This window comes from Acanthopagrus latus, chromosome 1 (assembly GCF_904848185.1).
Source record: "Acanthopagrus latus isolate v.2019 chromosome 1, fAcaLat1.1, whole genome shotgun sequence".
In the NCBI taxonomy this organism is placed as follows: Eukaryota; Metazoa; Chordata; class Actinopteri; order Spariformes; family Sparidae; genus Acanthopagrus; species Acanthopagrus latus.
Window position 1 is genome coordinate 24,796,931 of NC_051039.1, and position 20,982 is coordinate 24,817,912.

The 20,982-nt window shown below is 39.9% G+C and overlaps 1 protein-coding gene across 4 annotated transcripts; it reads right to left on the reverse strand.

Annotated features, from left to right (window-relative positions):
- Positions 1-171: 171 nt before the first annotated feature.
- Positions 172-20,793, reverse strand: slc44a2 (solute carrier family 44 member 2). 4 transcript variants are annotated; one of them, XM_037095370.1, is made up of 23 exons: positions 20,292-20,311; positions 18,863-18,936; positions 13,113-13,161; positions 12,950-13,023; positions 10,740-10,824; positions 10,536-10,620; positions 10,315-10,434; positions 10,149-10,209; positions 9,907-10,033; positions 8,268-8,351; positions 7,888-8,000; positions 7,665-7,796; positions 7,488-7,587; positions 6,926-7,018; positions 6,475-6,559; positions 6,004-6,266; positions 5,739-5,833; positions 4,482-4,585; positions 4,318-4,391; positions 4,117-4,187; positions 3,923-4,011; positions 3,761-3,845; positions 172-1,027 (listed from the first exon to the last, which is right to left on the reverse strand). In XM_037095370.1, the coding sequence occupies exons 1-23, from the start codon at positions 20,294-20,296 to the stop codon at positions 918-920; spliced, it is 2,178 nt and encodes a 725-aa protein (XP_036951265.1). In that variant the 5' UTR covers positions 20,297-20,311; the 3' UTR covers positions 172-917. The 4 variants fall into 4 exon arrangements, with proteins under 4 accessions (XP_036951265.1, XP_036951254.1, XP_036951249.1 ...); XM_037095359.1 differs by lacking the exons at positions 172-1,027; positions 20,292-20,311 and adding exons at positions 1,036-3,517; positions 20,669-20,793; XM_037095354.1 differs by lacking the exon at positions 172-1,027 and adding an exon at positions 1,036-3,517.
- Positions 20,794-20,982: the final 189 nt, after the last annotated feature.

Genomic DNA, 20,982 nt, shown 5'->3' on the forward strand with positions numbered 1-20,982 from the left:
ATACACTTAAACACTTTAAACACATTTAAAATACAAAATGCCCTTTCATGTACATTTTTCCACGCTTATTCTTCGAGAACAACTCTATATTTTGAATGTTGTATGTCAATCTAATCAAACAAAAGTGACATCACTGATAGAAGCAATAATCCACAAATCATTGTAGCCAAATAAATCTAAAAGGCAGTGTCCTGTTTACTCCTTTGAACACTGATATGGCAACACAAACTTTTATTAGCTCACAAAAAAATGAAAGGCAATGTAAAATGTTTACAAACTTAAAACATGCACAATAGTCATGGATATGTTTTAAATTCAGTGGAGAGTTTTAATTAAAAAGGTATTCAAAAATAATGACTCCTAATCCAAGTTAAACCACTCTGGTCATTTGTAATCTCTTACGGCTTTGATATCACACTGAGCTTTTAATTGCCTGCAGTTTAGTAACCCTGATTTGGTGAATTAATTTGAACAGTGCAATATGCTTAGTTAGACTGATAAATCATAGCTTTACTCTCGAAAGCTTTACTATATTGGACCATTCTAGCTTCCATGTAAACTGCATGACAGAATAATCACAAAAAAAGTGACAAAAAGACAGAAAAGTATAATAAAAAAAACAAGTAGTTTTTAAGGCAAACCAATACTTAAATTATCTACAGTTATCATCTGTAACTCAAGCTCCACATTCCTTCTGTAATAAAAGCTACTTTGATGAGAAACGTAACGGAGTCGAAGAAAATACAAAAGGAATAATATCATACAGACAATATGGAATCTCATTTGGCAGTAAGACACAAAAATACTGTACATACATTATGTAGCACAGGAAATGGCACTGTAACTAACTGACATTTAAACACATGCAGGCACGCAGACACACACACACACACGCACACAGACGCACACACAAAGACCTAATCTACAGATTTGGGTTCTTCATTGGACTTCTTCAGGAGGGACAGCAGGTTCTGCGACATGAAGTACGGCCTCTCTGCTGATCCATCGTTGCGCTCCAGATCCTCCACTGTGACATGGACAGAAGAAGTTGAGGAACCATGTTTTCCCAACATCACGCTAACAATCAACAGTAATGTAATTGTTCTTGTATTCATATATTTTCTATCTTTAAATCAGATAATCAAAGCATTATATTTGTTGTAAGGGCTACGAATTAAATGGGTACTCCAGCAATCTAATATTGCAGTTCCATGAAGTGAGGGAAGTCAGTCAAAAAGTAACTTCACACAAGGCTAACAGGCAGTGCTCTACTGCCCTCTGTGGTTGAAATGTTCAAGTCTGTTGGGTGTGGTCTGAAGGGTGCTTTGTTCTACTTGACACCACACAGAACAGTGATGTCATGGTGTCCTGAAGTAAACCTGAACATCACTCCAGGAACGTGAAAGATAACCCACTACAGGTCGGCAAAAAACAGTATTTTCTGGGTGGTGTTAAATTACTCTTTAATAAAAAAAAAAAATTAAAAGACTGGTCTGTATCACAACTCTGACTCCTAATCTAGGGGTTGAGACCATTAAAGGGATAAGGAAGGAGAAATTTTTGTCACAAAGAATTGTTTTTGTTTTTTTTCTTTTTGTCTTGCAATATCTTTGTGTATCTACAAATCCATCCTTCTAGCAAGTAAAAAACACTCTTTGGTTGGACCGTTTACAAATCACATCCACAAAAATTCCAAACACTGTTTCCTTCTAATGGGTCATAAACCAAAAACTAGGACCCACAGCTCTTAATCAACACAGCAGAAGCAGAGATATCCTGATTCTAGCCCCTAACATGGGTCAAGTAAGAAAATGCATTAATGCATTTCAATGTGTTTGTTAGCAAATGCCCAACCTGGGATTATCATCACCTGAAGCCATCTGAGTGATGTCAGGCTGAGTACCACTTCCCATGACAATTAAAGTGACATTCAACATGTAAAATTGCTGGAGTGCCCCTTTAAGACAAAATCCAAGTACTGGCTGACTGTGTTGGACAACTCACCTGCTTCCAAACACCAAACCGCCTTCAAACTCATGTACAGAGCCATAAAAGAACTACTCTGCTTAAATACAATCACCTTTAATTAAGATTTACATCCAATAAATGTGGAATGTCATCAGTAATTTAAGTGGAAAATCAACTTACATCTTTCACGAGGTGACAAACAAGAAAAAGAGGTACAAAAGCATCCAGAGAGGTTAGTTGCGAGCATTCAGAAGGCCATGTCAACACCATGCAGCACTTAGAGAGAAAGAGAGACAGAGGGATAGGGACAGAGCGAGACCAGGGGAGATCAGTAAACAACTGTTGGGGTCTGCAGAAAGGTCACGATGGCTGCGTCATGGCGACACAATCACAGCGCTTACGCCAGTCCGAAATACCAAGGCAAGTAGGTGGCAATACAATACATGGGATCCCATCTTGGCGAGGATCTCTACAAGACCGAAGCCAAAAAATACATAATAGACATACACAACTGTATATATACAAGTTCCATAGGAAAAACAAGATCCAATATTCATACAGTATATCAAATATGTCTGAAACATTTTGGCGTCAGCTGGTATTATTGTAAACAGTGAAAGAGATTCACCATCGATTGTGATGTGTTAGTTTTGAGTGTAAACACGGTACTTGGTGGTTCTGTAGTGCATAACAGGATTAAGACAATAACTATTAGTGACAGTAATCAGGCACAGGTCCAGCACTCACAATGTTCTACACATCTTCACAATATAAAACCAACACTGTTCTAAAACCAACACAAGAGAGCATTTTGTTCAAGCTACAGAGATGCACTGGGCTTTTTGACCTACTTCAACCTTCACGTCGACCTTCTCCAGCTGGACGTCACTCACGTAGCAAGGCGATCCTTAATTTTAGCTTGTTGTATGCCACACATTTAACATGTCCATATCACAAAGTTGTTGTACAGTTTTTTCATTGTTTGAGGTCCACCAAGCCTCGTTTTTTTGCCCTGACATAACTGTTTACATCTACTCCTGTGGTGCAGAAGGAGGATTTTCTTCCTTAGATTCATCTTTTTCTTCTTTCTTTTCATCGGTTTCCTCTTTCTCAGTGTCCTGAGCAGGAGGGGCCGCCTCCTCTGTCTTCTCCACCAGTTTGGACTCCTGCTTCTCCACAGCCTCTTTCACCTCTTCTCTTTTGCCCTCTTCTTCTTTCTTCTCAGCCTCCTCTGCCTCACTCACCTTTTGTTCTTCACTTTTCTCCTCTTTGGGCTCCTCAGAATCCATCTTGGATTTCAGAGGCTCCTCTTCCTCATTGTCCTGCCTGAGCACTAGCTGCTCTTTCAGTTGGATCTCTCCGTCTTGTTGGTGGTTGAGAGGGGTCTCTTCCTCCAATTTTACCTCATCTTCCTGCTTGGCAGAATCCACTTGCTCAACAGCATTACCGTCTTCCTCCACCTTTTTTGTTTTTGAGAGGATCTCGTGCAGCTCAGGGCTCATGAAGTAAGGCCTGTCAGATGAGCCGTCATTTCTTTCCAAGTCCTCACCTTTTGTGTCAGTGTTTATTTAGTGTTTTTGATCGGGTTAATGGAAAATTAGGGGGAAATGAAAACATGAAATAAAGGGAATGTTTGAAAATAAGGTAAAGTGGGGAAATGAGACAAAGAGAAAATGAGTCAGAACATTGCAGGAAGAAGAAACCACAGCTTGCCACAGTTGTATGAGTGTTTGTAAAACAGTAAGAAGAGAGGAGATCTGCAGGAGATCTGTATGAAGATAATGATACTCACAGAAGCAGAGGAACAGTGTGTCCACACACATTGCATACACGCTGAAGAAACCATGGGCGATGAGGTAGGATCCCACTACCAGCGTCTACATGAAGAAAATCACATACATCAAGACCTCTGCTGTGCCATCGGAGCACAAAAACGAATATAACTGTCACTCACCAGAATTGGCACCCAGTAGTAGTTAAGAGATGGAGCAGCCTCCTCCACTGCTTTGATTCTTCCAGAGAAGAAGAAGAAAGAGAAAATCCCTGTACAGAAAAAATAAAAACATCAGTTAGTGAATTTAAGTTATAAGTCCAGACAGATCTCTCTCCAGTTTACAGACATTTGTGCCTAAAAATAAAGTTTCCTACCAACAATTCCAACTATGAGGAGCTTCCCAAGAAACAGCAGGAAGTCGGTCACTTTATCCAAAACAGCCACCCTGTGTTGAATTTGGCACAGTTAGAGAACACAAGAATATATCAAATGAAATTGGGCTAAGAATAGCTTGATTTATTGAATACCCGTAGTAGTCTTATGCTTGTGATTAATGTAAGCTAGTGAAATCCTACCTGACAATGTTCCTCATGAGAAGGAAAAAGGCGTCTCGAGCTGAAGGGCAGAAACTTTTTCCATAGATGGCAATCTGAAGAAAAATAATTAAACATTTACCACTTTATGACCTCACCAAGCATCAGCATCTCTGACTGAGCTGCTTCCTGTTACAACAACTCACCATGATGTAGGCATTTCTGTTCAGAAACTTGATACATTTCTCCAGACACCAGAAGCAGCACTTCATGCAGCTAAGCAGGAATTTAGCAAACTTGTTCTGAGCACCTGAAGGATGAGAGAGACAATGTTACAGTTACATGAGCAAACTAATAATTGGATGTGTTTAAACCATATAATAACCTGATTACTTCCTGTGTTCAGATCGTAATTGGGTAAAAGTTACATGCACCTCTGTTAGTGTCCCCGTTGCTATAAATAAATCAGAAAATATTTTTTTGTGCACCTGCGAGCTGCTGCACACACACACACAGCTGTATGAAAACATGTGAAGAGGTGCACAAGTGTGAACAGGTTACCTGTATGAAAGGTGCAAAAAAAAAAAAAAAAAAGTCAGCAGGGGAAATAAATAAATGTTGACGATGCAATAGCAGTAATTGCATTTTTTTGCAACTTTTACATATTGACTTTCAGCCCTTTCAGGCATCTTCGATGATTGCAATATAACCTAACTAGCATTTTTCTGACCTTTAGCACAAGCAATTCATAAGCACGTTTTGTTTAAAAAAAGAAGAAGCCCAAATTAAATTGTTTTTCACTGCCAGAAATTGTTATCAAATTTCAGATGGTCTTTGTGCGAAACATGTACTACAAATGCTGCTTTAAGTAAAAGTAACCACTTCTTCATGACTTTTTAAATCAAAATCTATTTATTCTACATGTCTCATTTGAAATCTTGCTAAATGAAAACCATTCACACTCATCAGATCCTATATAAGACATTTAATTCTGCACTCCTCAGTGCAACTAAGAGTTCAAAAATCACTAGGCTGACAGTGCTTGAGGAATTGCAGGAGGAAGAGCCAGCCGCTAGACTTATTTTAATATGTATAACATGTGGAGCCCTTATTATTTTAATTGTTGGTACTTTGGGCATTCAAAAATGTTGTATGTATTGATTCAGTTTTTATTTTACTTATTTATTTATTTGGTAAAAAGAATAAATAAATAGAATTGATCATTATCATCAAATCTGATTATGATTTTTGGTATTAGAACCTTGTTTTACTGCACAAATGACATTGAGTTCTCCCCACTTCTCGCCATAGAGTTTCCATAGAGGTGCAGTGAGTCAAAATGTGACAGGAGAAAAGAAAGGCCATGTAAACATAGCAACTGATAAATATATAATAATGATGACGATGTATGGCCATGTAATTTAATAGGTCGGTCATCCTGTTCTTAAGTTAGATCTTCTGACCTTTCAATTTGTGATCCAGGTACTCCAGAAACACCCTGATGACCTGGACCAAAGACAGGATCAGAGAGCCAAAAGCCAGGGAGCCTGTGTGGTATCTGGACAGCAGGAGGAAACAAAAGCCAACTGTGAGCATGAGACACATTTACTCAAACACACAGAGAGGGTAACCCACCAACCGACCTAACATATGCCTCACTTCCACTTGCTTGTTTTGAAAATACACTGACACACGACACAAAATTGAAACACAAATTCAGCGTCTAACCGGAGGGCCCGTCCCAGCGAGGCAAAGATGGGGTAGGCTGGGATATCTTCAGGCTTCTTGAAGGCCCAGTAATACGAGGCGAAGGCCCCCGACAGAGTGACCTGGCCCAGGGCTGTCACAAAGTTGGCGCACCAGAAGAAGAGGAAGACGTTGTAGAACTGGAACAGGATGAGGTATTTGTGGTAGAGGGTCTCCCCACCATAGAAGGCAAACAGACACTCTGCATCAGGACACTGGGCTGAAACATTGGAGGTGTTGAATGTCTGGAGGAGGAAGGAGACCGCACAATTTAAGAGGGGATTTCTTAATTACATAAACCATGACGTAAAGTGTGATGATGTCCAGATAACGGTGATACAATGATACTGTTTCCTCCAAAATGTTGTCAAATAGGAGCAGGCTTTTTTAGCCGATTCACAAACACATCTTCAATCACTTCATATATTGTGGCAGTGACATTTAAAAGCATACCTTGGGGTCGCAGGTCTCTCGTGAGTATTCGCAATCAGTCTTGTTGAACACCTTGTACACCTGATCGTTAGATGTGGACAAGAAACTGGTCAGAGGAGTCAAGGAGATCATGTCAACAAAGGGAGGATATGTTTGAAAAGGTCACAATCAAGACTCTTCTGCATCAGTTTTGTACATTTATGAAAATATGTCACTAACAAGAAATAAAGCAGGAAAGAATAGGCAGTATCAGGGAAATGTTGCAACAGCCTTTAGAAGAAGATGAGTAATATAAATGAGATGGACTGAATGTTTAATTGATGGAATAACTGAGTAATTAATATACTGTCGATGATCATTCAAATTGATGGTAATGCATCTTTCTTTTTTTGCAAAGTGAAAAAATAACGATAAAGTGACACATTTATGTTTTGCTCATATTTGGTCAACATCTGGACAAAAGTAAGGATACACAGCTGTGATGGCCCAGTAAGCGATCACAATGGCCAGGAGGGCAAAGGTCAGCAGTGGGTAGAAAAGTGATGACATCACATGTCCAACAGCCCTGCAAAAGAAAACAACAATGGAAACATTATGTCACAAGCTTGAGTAGAAATAAAGTTACCTAAACAATGAAACACAGCCTGGCACTGATGTTTAAGTGTAAGAACTATAGGGTGCTTCTAACTATTATTAAGACAAATAATGTTGTCATGCTATAGGTGTTAGCTAACAGTTGCCTATATGCACACCCAGCAGAAACATAGCACAACAGCGTTCTTTTGTTTCTAGCCATCTGATGAATGTAAGTCCAATATTCATCCTCATTTTAGCTCTGTTTTGATACATTTCTGTGGGTTTGTCAAAATGAGTGACCCCTCTCACATTACATGTTTAAAGAATCCATTGTAAGTTAAAAATATTGATTAGGGTGGCTTCAACATATGTGAACAGATCTGCTCACATCTGTACCCTTAGCTGAGAAGACATATTGGAAGGATTCCGCACAAAGCCATGCTGGGATTCAGACTGACCTGCTGGCCTCTTTGATGAGTGCGATGGCAATCAGAATCCTCTTTCTGAGGAAGATGAGTAGCAAGATGACGATGACCTCTACAATAGCCAGAATGATCACTGCAAACCAGAGAAGGCATTAGATTAACAGCATTTCATAGGAGATTAAATAAAGAATTAAAAGTGGTTGTGCATACTGAAGGCCAGCCAAGTCTGTCTGATCTGCAGGTAGACAGAGAAGTCCGTCTGCAGGCCCAGGTCACGGATGGTGACGTCAGCGCCCGGCTCTCCCTTCAAACTCGCAAACTCCATGTAACAGTGGAAAATTCCTTAAAAAATTAAAACAAAATAAATAAAAATACTTTTTTATTCAGTAACAAATAGATACAACTTTATGCTCTACAGAGGCTGAAGACTTACCATATCCAATTACTAGAATAACCAAAACAATCATGACCCAGACCATGACGCCGGCCAAGAATCGTAGCAGGACGATGAAAATCAAGCTGACCACCATGGCAATCACCAGACCACTGCAGAGTGGACACATCAAATGTTTTCACATACTGACAGTTATAAGCAGAGTCTTTTAGCACTTTTTCATGTGATCTTGGAAGTCATGCATTTTTCTGGTTTCAAAGTGATCAATTAGCTTAAGTGGAGATCAAAAAAACAGTTCATATGTAAATAAGGAATAACTTGGAGTTGTTTTGCCTGTAAGTGTAACAAACATTTTGTCTTGTGATGTTCTATACAACACATTTCTGTGACTGTGACTACTAAAAAGTGGACAGACTCACAGCAATATCCAGTGCCAAGACTGAGTGTAGTCCTCAAAGATTCTCATGGCCACCTGGCGAGCTTCAACAACCACATTTGATTTCCTATAACAGAAGGAAACAAATCACAAACCGCAAACAAAACTGTCCAAAATTAACACTGTAGACATCTGCCAAGTATGGATAACTGAAGCTAATATAATTTAGTAAGGTTATCAGTCAGATTAAATAACCCTGTAACTGAATCAATAAGTATTCTAAACTTCAAATATGGAAATCGAAGTCTTTGTTCTCATGACATTTTGTCATTTGTTGTTCCCAAAGTCAGCACGCAAAGTGACTAGTGAACTGAGAGAAGGAAGCTTTTAGTTTTCAGCACCCACTGCTCGGAACAATTTACAGACTGAACTGAAACTTCAGAATACTGTGACACTGAACAACTTTAAAACTGTGGTGAAATCAATTGAGCCCATGTTGTGTATGTGCAAGTGTTTTATCTGAATGTTTTAATGTGTTTTCTGTTAATTTAGTGTTGTAACACTGTGTTGTTGCCATTCTTGTCAAGGTCTCCCTTATAAAAGAGATCTGTGAGCTCACTAAGTGAGTAACCGGGTTAAATAAAGGCTAAATAATATAAAAGAAATAATGACATAGTTATATAAATAATCACAAAAGTGTGTAGAAAGAGCTGTAACACTAATGCTGTTCCTTTAACCTTAAATCATTTTTTTCAGTGTGCATGTTACATCAGTGACACGATCTGGGGCAAAGTGTGCCTAGCTAGGTTAACCACAGTATAAACACTGTGCAATGTTTGCAAAACACACTGAGCATCAGCATTTTTATCTAGTTGATGCTAACATTCATCAGGAAATTACACATGCAAAAGCACATCATGTTAATAATCTATATCAGCATACAGATACAGCTTCAACAAAAGTTGTTAAACCATATAGCTGGCAAGATTACTTTGATTTGAAACTACATATTATTTACATAAATAATGAAGACGAGGGGATTGTTGCAACCTCTACCATGGTGAATAGAGCTGATAGAAAACACCGACCTATAGGGTTCATACAAATAGAGCAAAACCAAAACAGCAATGTAGCAAGAACACATGAGCGCACAGAGTGAGTAAGACCATTACACAGTAGAGAGATATGATGGGGAACTGTCAGCTGACACAGCATAGAAAGATTTGTGTCATTAATGTCAAACCTGAACTGGTATATTTAGCATTTTTTTTGTGGTTAAAAGTAAGAACAGTTTTCATTCTTACTGATGAATCTATTTTTTGTGATTATCTTAGGAAAATGTCAAAAGAAAATAGTTCCAAGAGCATGAGAAGATAGGTAAATTAAACCAACAATCCACAACCCGATGGGCTTAAATGAACTGTCAAAATGCCAGTTGCTCATCATTAAATTATATCAGCAGCAGTCAGGGGCCCCTTGCTGATTTATCAGGCACAATTCACACAATTCATGACTATTTGTTGAACTTCTACAACTTTCAGGGTTGAGCTAATCTGATTGTGCTAGCATGTAAGTCAAACAGTTTTGAAACTGTGCAACACAAAGAGACTGATTGGCTTCCTTATGATACAAGTATGTTTTGTGTGTAAAATCTATGTCACCATACAGTGAATCAGACTCACTTGGATGCTTCCAGCACGTCTGTGGCATTGATATTGTTGCCCTCGCCATCATTAAAACTGGTTTCATTGCCCACCACCACCACCCCTCCTTTCATCGTTCCCAAAGCAGGAAGGCAGCGACGCGTGACTGTGGAAGGAGGAGATGATCCGTTTTATGAAACAACAGATCTACAGACACAGCAGCTATTATTGTGTCATAAAATGAGAGGAGAGAGGGAGAGAAGGAAAAGCTTCTCACTCACAGGGTTTACTGGGCATCAGCATGGCCGGACACAAGCTGTCCCTCAGGATCTCCGGTGGACTCTGTAACATGTTAATCAGCCTTTAGTGTACTTTTTCTAAAAAAAAGTTTTGTCATACTTCAATTAACCTTTAAGTATGTGTGAAACATGATTAATGAATACGTACCAGTTTGGCGAAGTCCACTCCATCCTTACAGTATTGCTTGTAGTATTCATGGTCGTCTTTGTTGCCTAACTTGGCTTTCACCAGTGTAAGGTGCCTGTCAGGACAGCTTTCTACACATAACTGCACACAAACAACAACATACAATCATGTCAATTAACGTGATTGTTAGAAATGAGAAATGGTGCAATGCACATGAAAGATAAGAAGATAAGGTTTCCGACCTGTGTGGTGGGACACTGGAACTCCAGCAGCACCAGAGGACTGGCACATTTCAGGATGTTGAAGTAGAACAGAAGTCGCTTCTTTCTGTTGTGTGAAAAACAGTAAAACACAACTATCATTAGTTCTGTATTATAGGTAAATGTCAATGATCTGCATGTTAGAGGTTTTCAAGGACATCATGCTCATATTGTCAGGTCACTCACTCCAGAGGCGTTCCAGCTTGTCCACAGAACTGCCCCCTGCTGTCCGTGGGGTAGATCACTTTCCTGGGGTCACCCTGAGACCAGGCTGCATGGAGAAGAATGCAAGTCATTCAGAACAAAAGTGGACATCAGATCAAATGACAATAACACCTGCTGGTCTGCTCTTCTCTCTCAACAGATCTTCCAATCAATACTAAATCAAACAATCTGAAATTTCGGACACATTTCCAATTTCAAAAGAGAAATAAGAAAAAAACTCAGTCAAACAAGACTGCATTCTTGGAAAGCGGACAGTCAAAGCATTTCATCATCAATATGTACACAATGCATTATTTTGAGATGATTTACCGTATAAGATTTAACTCATTTTCAATGGGAATGCTACGCTGCTATTTTTAAAACACTAAACACAACATGAAACTTTGCTCAAAGCATCACCAGGGTCTCTACACATTAACACAAGCATTGAGAACTCTGTGTACAGAGAGTTTACTAAAATGAACATTTTTGGACAACTCATGTTAGTAGATGTTTCCTCTGCTCGCCGCAGTCCTGCCAGAGAGAAGTGTCGATTTCCGAATGCGACATAACATGGAGGAGAGTTAAGGTGGACCGTACCTAAAACTTAGTTCCATATAAATGCACGGATAATTCATTGTTTTGTTGTTAGCAAAAAACAATATTGACCTTAAAGTTTAAACAGGAGCCTCATATAAGGAACAATACTAAAATCAAAAGCTGGAAAAGTCACATGAGATGTTGCATGGATAGTTGTTACTGGAAGGCAGTAGCATTCCACCTTATCTCTCCTCCAGGTTACATTGCATTCTGAGATCGATACTTCTTGGCTGCCATGATGACTAGGAGTGGAGCAAGCTACTGCTAAGGTAAGTTGTTAGAAAAATCTTCTTTTTAGTAAACTATGGTTGCGTCCGAAATTCCATACTATACACTACATACTCAATATGTGCACTACTGTTCAACATACTTTTGAGTGAATAACAGTAGTATGCATCTTTTCCAACATACTGTTAAGCGCGAAAGTGACGCGCTTCCTGAGAGCCTCTTGCCGGTTGGATTGGAGACGCGTAACCGTGGTAACCCGTGCCAACCTCACCTCTACTGGCAATCTGCAATAATACTCTTTTAATATATCTAATAATAATATTCTAATAATACATCCTTGATAGCCATCCAATAAGACACACAGTAATAAATGCGAACCACAGGCGAACTTGTTAAGTGATGTTGTTGTACTGGAAAGCGTTATATTAACGTTATATTATTATAGGTGCAGGTAGAGGTGAGGTTGGCACGGGTTACCACGTTGCTGTCCGCCATTGTCTGTTGTGTCGTTGTTGTCATAACTGCTGCATTGCATTGTGGGATATTTATGCTGACGTAGTGTCCAGTGCTTGCACACTGTAATATTTACCGGAAATAGTATGCACCTCACACACTACTGGGTTCATTCTAAGGTTTCGGACATACTAAAAAATCTCATATACTGTTTTAGCATACTCAATAGCATGTTAGCATGGAATTTCGGACGCAGCCTCTGTGTACACAAACAATGTTCTCAATGCTCGTGTTCATGTGCAAAAAACCCTGGTGATACTACGAGCAAAGTTTCATGTTGTGTCAAGTCTTCTTAGTGTTTTAAACATAGAGATTTTGATGCTAGTGTAAAAGTGCCCCTTGCAGTGGGAAAATGAGCTTGATCCAAAAACAAAAATACGGTAAATCTTAAAATTTGCTTCTTTCATCGTAATTATGCTTTCACACTAAGGTTTGACTCATATAAGTTCACAAAAAAAGCCTAGGTTGCATTTTGGTGCAAGTTTCACTTTGACCGAATGTTGCATGTTGTTTTTGTGTCCTTATTTATTGTCCGTTGATCAGCAATAACCATAATTATTTGGTATAAAAAACAACATTAAAATCAACAGATACGTAATATACTAACCAATTATATCACACTATATTTTTCTTTTTTTATCTATTAATATTGTACTTGGTATCTACGTTGGACTGTATCTAAGAAACCCGGGAAAAGCTTTACACACCACCCTGATGAATGCAAGAATAAAACATACCAAATAGGAGATGTACAACATGTTTTAATTTTGATGGACATAGATAGAAAAATATATAATATACACAATAATGCAAGACTCAGTACATATTGTATTAATAGAGCTCAATCTTACCGAGGATACCCACAGCAAAGTACCCCAGCAAGGCTAAGATGAAGAGGATACAGCAGAGGATGTCTGTGCAGCCCCTGGAAAAAGGAGAGGCAGAATATTGTTATTGGCGTTCTGTATTACAGAAAGAGGCAAATTATGATCTGTGACTGAAAACACGTCTCACCTGTTGTGAATCGGCCCTTTGAAGTTTGGGTCGAACTTCTTGGACTCCCCTGTGGATGAAAAGAGACAACAGCCTTGTTAATATCTCAGGCTAGAAATCATTGCATAAATATACTGACATATACTTCTCTCCCGAATCATAAGACAAAGACTGATATGACTACATAACACATGCATTAAGACTTGTGAACCATTAACTAGAGGCTTCACTTCAGGAACTTTCAGAAAACCAGGTGCAGGTACAGCTGGTGCTATTGTGTTATTATCAGGCGCCAGTGAAAACAAAGGAAAACCAGAGTCACATGAACTACTTCAAGTTTTTCTAATGGAATATTGACTATTTATGTATTCAAAAATCATGACCTATCCCTAATCTTCAAATCACTTGTTTTTTGATACTGATGGTGGAATTAAGACATTTTTTAAAAGAAATGTTTCTCCAAAAGATAAAACTCTTCACATATGATTATGATATCAAGTTATAACAACCTGGAATCAGTAATTTAGACTAAATTGAGCTGAATTTTATGAAATGATAAAAACTGTACAATTACCATCATGACACCATTGCACTGAATGATATGATGATAAAATCATTCCAAATTGTGAAGTATACTATGAGCATAACTGAGTAAATTGAGTGTACATATGTACAAATTACCTTCACTCTCTATATAGCTTATCATGCTTTATGTCTAAAATGGCATATTATGTGTTTATGGAACTGTTTTTAGGTTTTATTTGGTCTTGTAAATAACCACTTACCAACATTTCTACACACCATCCCCCATTCCAAGCAGTATTATATTGTCATAATTAAATAAAGGTAAAATAGACACAAAAAATTAAACAGCTTCTCCGTCAGTTCTATTTAAATGTTAATGTGTCGCAGTGGCTAATTGGTTATTTCACACAGATTACACGCACTAACAAATAATTTCTTGACTTATCAGAGTAACAGCATGTCTTCATTAATTCATACAGTATTACATATTTGCAGTGCTTTATCAATATCTACAGTGGGGCGTATAAACAAGTTCAAGTGTATTGACAGAGAAAGGACAGTCTCTAGAACAAAAGGATTCTTCTGCCTGACTGTCATGCCTAGCAACCCACAAAATGGCTCCCTGTGGACAGTGAGCTCCCTGTGGACATCACCAGCCGCCATGGAAACACCTCAGACACGGCAGAGGAGAAACATCCACCAAGTGCACTCTGCCTGGAGTGAGATCATCGTGAGCCAATACCGCCAGTCAACATATTCAAACAGAGGGCAATTAATGTGCTTATTGTCCATGTTTTAAGTTACAAATTAAATATGTTTCACCCAGGAAATCAGCCTGGGTTATGAATATAGGAGACATCCTGCCAACATCCTCTTGTGAGGAAGCCAGACTCTGAGTTATCACACATCCTGTCACATTACTGTAGGTGTCTGTCGCAGCCTTGCTGACAATTCACACGATGAAGAATCATCAAACTCTTCTTTAAACTCTGTTACAGACTCCAAGTGGGAGTGAAAGCGAGCCCAGCGCCAACCCAGTGCTACATTAAGATATATCTGTGACACCACACTGCTTATACACAAACACACACATACGCAGGTTGCCTACGCACAAGTGGCACCACCACAAAAAGCACTGCTGGACCTGTTCTAAGTACTGTATATCTGTCTCAGCTGTGAGCCTTCACTTCATCATACAACCAGGCTGTTACAGTACCTTGTCTTTCGTATTTTGTCATTCTGTCGTTATTTCTCCTTTAGTTTCTGTCATTGACGGTTTTGTAGATTTCTCTTAGTCTGCTTTTGTTTTGCCCGTTTCTTTACGTCTCCTTCCTGTATAGGGTGTGCGTCCTTTAACTTCTAACTCTGCACTTCCTCCTTTCACTGTATTAGCTCTGCCTTCACCTCCTATTCCCTCTTTCTCTCTTCTGTCCCTCTCTTGGCTCAGGGCTCATCAGGGGAATTGAAGTAAAAACATTGTTGACGGGGGAATTGAGAGAGGAGCATTAACAGCAACAAAGAGTTGTGGCGCCTGTGAACCTGCTGCTGTCCAAATTGAGGGACAGCCTTTTCACTCCGTCATCATAGCAGTTATTTTGGGCTTCAACTCATTCTACTAAATCAAATTTCGTCACCATTTCTCGAACTTACAGCTCTTTAACAGTGTGCAACTGCACGCAGAACAGCTCACCCTAACCAGTGGTCACATGACTCAAAAAATTTCAGTCACACAACAGACACAGGCCATTAAGTGGTTTCTCTTTAAACCTCATCCAGTAAGATGTATAACCCCCCGTCAATGGTTTCTCAGCTTCCTGTTTCCACTTCTAGCTGTATTTTCAAGTTTGTTACGCGCTCAGTGACTCGCTAAACAATGGACAAAGATTTCTTGAAATGTTTTTGTGCACTGTTAAGACAATGATTTGGTTATGATGTGTGTGTGTATGTGACATAAAAAAGGTTGGGGGAGCTGTACAACAGAGATAAGACCGTCCTACATGTTCTCTTGTGGCACATGCCCGTGATCTGGTCTGCCCACTTCCATCGCCATGTGACAGACTGAGAGCATGCCATAGCGTGAAATACAATACTAACTATTGACCGCACACACATGCCTGTTACATACACAGTGCCATGTCCTTGCACATACAGACTTTACCTTGTTCTTAAGAAACTCAAGTGTCCTTGACCTGTATTGGAGCCCCATAGAAATGGCATTGCATTTTTGAAGCATTTTTCTACTTTCCGCTCTTCTTGCGACTTAATTTGATGTTACATCGTTAATGCAGCTAGGCTGGGTCTCACTTGTAAAAGATTCTTATCTTATATTATCTCAAATGGGCTGATGATATCCATGCATTGATTGCTCTTTACAGTTACAGTACAGTATAATGAGGAGTTTTTAATCAAAAATGTTGCCTGTACAGTCACTTCTGAAAAGGTTGTGCTGCAGTATTTTCAAGATCTTTTGTGTAACTGAATTCTTTCTACTGAATATTGTGTGTTTTATTTAAAGACAATAGCACTACTTAAAGTTGCACATATTACCATGGTACTAAGTGCACAGGTGTTTAGTATTCTGGCTGCAGTCAGAAGCAATGTTATTACGGATTGTTTGCATAGTATTCATATAAAAGTTAAAAGGGTTTGCTGCTGCTGTTTGGTTGTACTACCTTCTCTTTACTGAGGAGAATAAACACTGACAGTGATTTTTCCATCCGGAGGACCATCTGCAAGCATCAGAGGCACTGCTCAATTAGAGCTGCTGCTTTGTGCCATAAAACAATCACTGATTGTGCTGAAGCATTCCAGCATATTGGTTGTGTGAAGAGAGCCAAATGTATTACAACTAGTCTTGTTTTTTTTCATCTAATTGACACGATTAATGTGATAGTAGTTTGCGCGATGTCAATCTAAGTGAATGCAGCAACTTAGAGAAGAAATGTTCCAAAAAGGCCTACATTTGCTGATATTTTGCTTCACACTGAGTTCCTCAGGTAGGTTATTACATACAGCAGGTGCCCTGATGCTAAAAACCAACAGGAATACATGAGTCTGCACTCAGCATGAAAATCACAAGATCATGATCAAAACCAAATGCTCAAAGTGGTGAGGCAGTCTCTGTATCCACCAATAACATGATACGTTTTCTAGTCACAGTTGTGTGTGAGTGTGTGCGATAAAGGAAGTGATGATGTCATGACTGATGTGATTCACTAATGGGCCCAGAGGGGTTATCAGATGAACCTTTCCCTGGCTACCTTAATGGGTTAGTGGGCCCTGTGGTTGAGTGTGTGTGTGTGTGTGTGTGTGTGTGTGTGTGTGTGTGTGTGTGTGTGTGTGTGTGTGCGCGTGTGTCTGTGTGTGTGTGTGTGTGTGTGTGTGTGTGTGTGTGTGTGTGTGTGTGTCTGTCTGTCTGTACATTCAAGAAGACATGTGGGACATTATTTGCTTTTTTCCCTGACATTTGTATCTTTTTATTTAGAGCACGCAGATAAGGATTATGGCACTTGCTGGAGTCACAGAGATGTACTACTGTTTTACTGCTGTATCCAACAGCTGTAACTGCTTCAAAAAAAACTAAAGTTTGTCAGCTTCTAATGAGGTCACTGGCCTGTATAATCTTAAAAAGGAAGCAGGAAACACAAAAAAGGTTCTTTATCAGAGATAAATCTTTAAAACCTGACAACCACTGACTGTCTCTCTGTACTCGGATCATACAGCCACAATTTGTCTGATTTTCCCAAACTAAAGTTCAAAGCGCTCATTGTGAAACATTTAGCAGCTGTGTGTCTCTGGGTAGATGCAGTGTGTGTGGCAGTGCAACTGAGTGTTTTCCAGCTTGATATTGACTAGAAGCGTCTTGACTGTGTCTGCTGAGTGGGTCGGACAGACAAGGCTGAACACAATCCAGGCAGTGCAGGCTGCAGCTTGCCTCCACGCCTGCATGTGCACCTAGACTGACGCAGGGAAAGTGTACATAGCAGGCAACCAGAGACTGCTGACAGGTTAAACTCTGCTGATAAAAACTGCTGTTTTGGACTTCATCAGAGCAGGAATGTGTATTGTGTGTTCGTATCGTATAAACCTTTATCTCCGGTTCAAAAGGGCCGTGTTTTTTGACCTCTCTGCCTACATGGGGGAGGGGAGCCAAGGAAAAGGGGCAGTTTACATGGTAACAGGAAAGCAATGTGGAAATGCTCCACAGTGGGAGCGCCGTGGATCGAGCGGAGAAGGATGAGCAATTTAGATTGTGGGTGTTGGCTGTTGGGAGCATCTTACATTGTGAAAGAAGCAACAACTCCACAGTCAGAAAGCATTAGTGTTGTCTTCCCAGTGGAATACCAGCGTGGAGACTGCGGTTTGCTTGTAAGCGCTCTATAGCCGTCCTCTCATGTAACAACAGTGACATAGGGTATTAAAGCAAGAATAACACTGGTTGGGAAAACTTCATGACTCAACAGTCCAACAACAATCCGGCCCAGACACGAGAAGACCAAACCAGGGCGGCTGTGTGCTGATAAGTTGGTGCCAAGTGGAGAGGATGCATGTGTGACACACATAACAAGCAGCGATGAGTCATGTCTTCGGCTGGTATAGAGGATGGGTTTTCCATAATGTGTGCATGCAGAAATTCAGTGTGAACAAAAGCGATGAATGTCTTTGACGTGCATGTGTTTGTGCAGATGAAATTTCCCTCTGTGAGTCTACAAAACACCAACTGGTTCTTGAGCCCAAGGGAAAATACAATAAACCAAACAGAGCCTACTATCCACTCCCCATCTCCTGTGAGGCCTGTTTTTCAGTGTTCCTACTGTATTGAGTAACCTGCATATGAAGCCAATTTAATACAAGCCTTGTTTGTATGGCTGATAACCCAGTTTTGCTGTAATAGCAGCCACACATCAACACAAATAAGGCTGAACTGGATAGTTCATAATGCGGAATGATAACATAGGGCCAACTAGCCAAACACAACCACCCATTTACAGCACGTTGCCTTCGTTCACAGTGGATTGTCAATTGAGAAACTGGAGAGTAATTCAAAACAATTTCTCTGAGATTGCAGACGAGAGCTGGTCTGAAAAACAGCCGGCTGAGGTGGATGAGGATGGCTCCAGTGCCGCACGAGACCCGTGATGAGGTCCACACCCTCCCATCCCTCGCAGTCATTGTTTCCATTTCTTCGCCCGTTTAAAGAAAAAGCAAACATGGAGGAGAAAACATCAGAACAGAGCTGTTCTTACCGTATTTAGGGTCCGGGTTTTTTTCCTCCAGCTCCATTCTCACACACGGCTCGGCTCCTGGCTGCTGTTCAGACCTTAGACAGGACAGTTACCATGGAAATGTCGAGGAAAGAAACATCAATAACAGACCGCTACAGTGAGAGAGGGAGTCAGAGAGACCATCCCAAACCCAACGGAGGCACGAAGCTTTCCCAGCTAACAGAGCCGAGACAGCCAATGACAGAAGAGAACCTGATAACCGACAGCTGCCGCAGCCAATCAGAGCGCGCCTGAGCGGGACAAAACCATTTGGTCTGGCCGCTTCTTCAAAGGAATGTGTGGAGTGTTTGTGAGTAATGTGTGTCCAGTGGACTCAGTGCGTTCAGGAAAAAACTTTTAAATTGACCGGTTTCCTTATCATGATTAAAATTAAATCAGAGAGTGTTATTTTTAACACTCATGTGTAACTGTGTGAGCGTGTGTGTGCACAGCAGTGGTGGAAATATAGTTCTAGGCCTATTTAGAGGCACAATTTAGAGCTGTAACTTTTAATTTGAATGCTAATGTATACCTCTATTCACTTTGAGTTGAGAGAGAAAATAGTCATCTCAGCTGTATTTATTTAACAGCTCTTCCTTTCCAGTCAGCTGCAGGGTTATTCATCACGTAAAATATGATTCATTTTGAAAGGTTAAACTAGTACAAAGCAGGAGTATATAGTATATAATAAGCTTAACACTGACCAAATACACCATTTAATGTTACGGCTTGAGTTATATCAATCCAATACTGTAATATGTGTAAAATGATATCAGTGACAGCACTTATCTTTTGATACCATTTGCTGATTAATCTTTTATGTATATCGACTTCAATACAATTTTAGATGCAGGGCTTGTGTCCTTAATGGAGTTATTATAGGGTGTTGTATTGTGTGATATTTTTACATTCATGTAAGGATGTGAGTTCTTCCTCCACCACTGGAACACAGTCCTCACTCTCCTACAACTAAACAACCATTCCTTTTAACACCTACTGTGACTCCAACAGAGTAAAGTTCTTCAAATAGGGAGGAAGCAAAGACACTAACAGTGACAATATGTAGAAATGTTAGCATAAAATTTTCTAACAAAGTTCCAAAGCTCTGGTGCTAGTATTGTAAACAACACAGACGCTCCCCTGATCGTCAGAGTTACCAGTCTTGGCATCACTTACTGCACAGCTAACTTTGCTAACTTGCTAACAGCAGCTACAGTTAGCAGCACTTAGTGGTTACTCTGGTGATATGCTGCTTCCTTTTTTGGAGTATGAATCTTAAGATCATGAGCAATTCAGATCACAGGAGCAGGATACCCTGATTAATCATGAGTGAGCTTACAGTCAATATTATCTGGAAACATCATTTCATAAGAAGCTAAACTGGCCATAATGGCTGACATTGCTCCCATACCACATGAAGATTCACTCCTTTTGCCTCAATAGTGTCAGGCGAGGGTGTGCCGGTAAAACAATGAATAATTTAAATGTATGACAAGATCATGATCATGATCAGGTTTCAAGTCAAACATGAAGTGTCTGTGCCAAGCTTTCAAACACATTACTTGGTAAAGTCAACTGATTTCATGTCAATGATGAATTTTAATGTTTATGATTTATCCAGACCAAAAGAGGGTCATCTGTCTTCTCTCTTTACAATCCAGGGGCTTACATTAGGCTGATGACCATATATTACACAATTTGTCTTCATCAAGAGGACTTGATTTGAGGTCATTGCTGTTGTTTGTGTCTGCTGTCAGCTGTCTTCAGGTCAGGTGCAGAGTCACTTACAAAAGTTGGGTACAGGCACTCACACAGCACTCCGGATCTGCACATGGCTTCTTATTTTACCAGCCAATGAGTTGGAAGGGCGTGGGCCGACACCCTCCATGCACTGTGCTGCCACAGCGGTCCAGAAACGCCATTTTGGGTGTGGAAGTGTGCTGGAAGTTTAACTCACACACCCATTAGAAGTTCAAATAGTGTGTTATGCACGGTGGAGGGAGCTGCATCAAACAATCCCAACGCAAGAAAAACTCCAAAAAGTGTATTTTATACATTTTAGTTGTCTCATTAGACAATACATAAAAGTTGGTTGCATAACT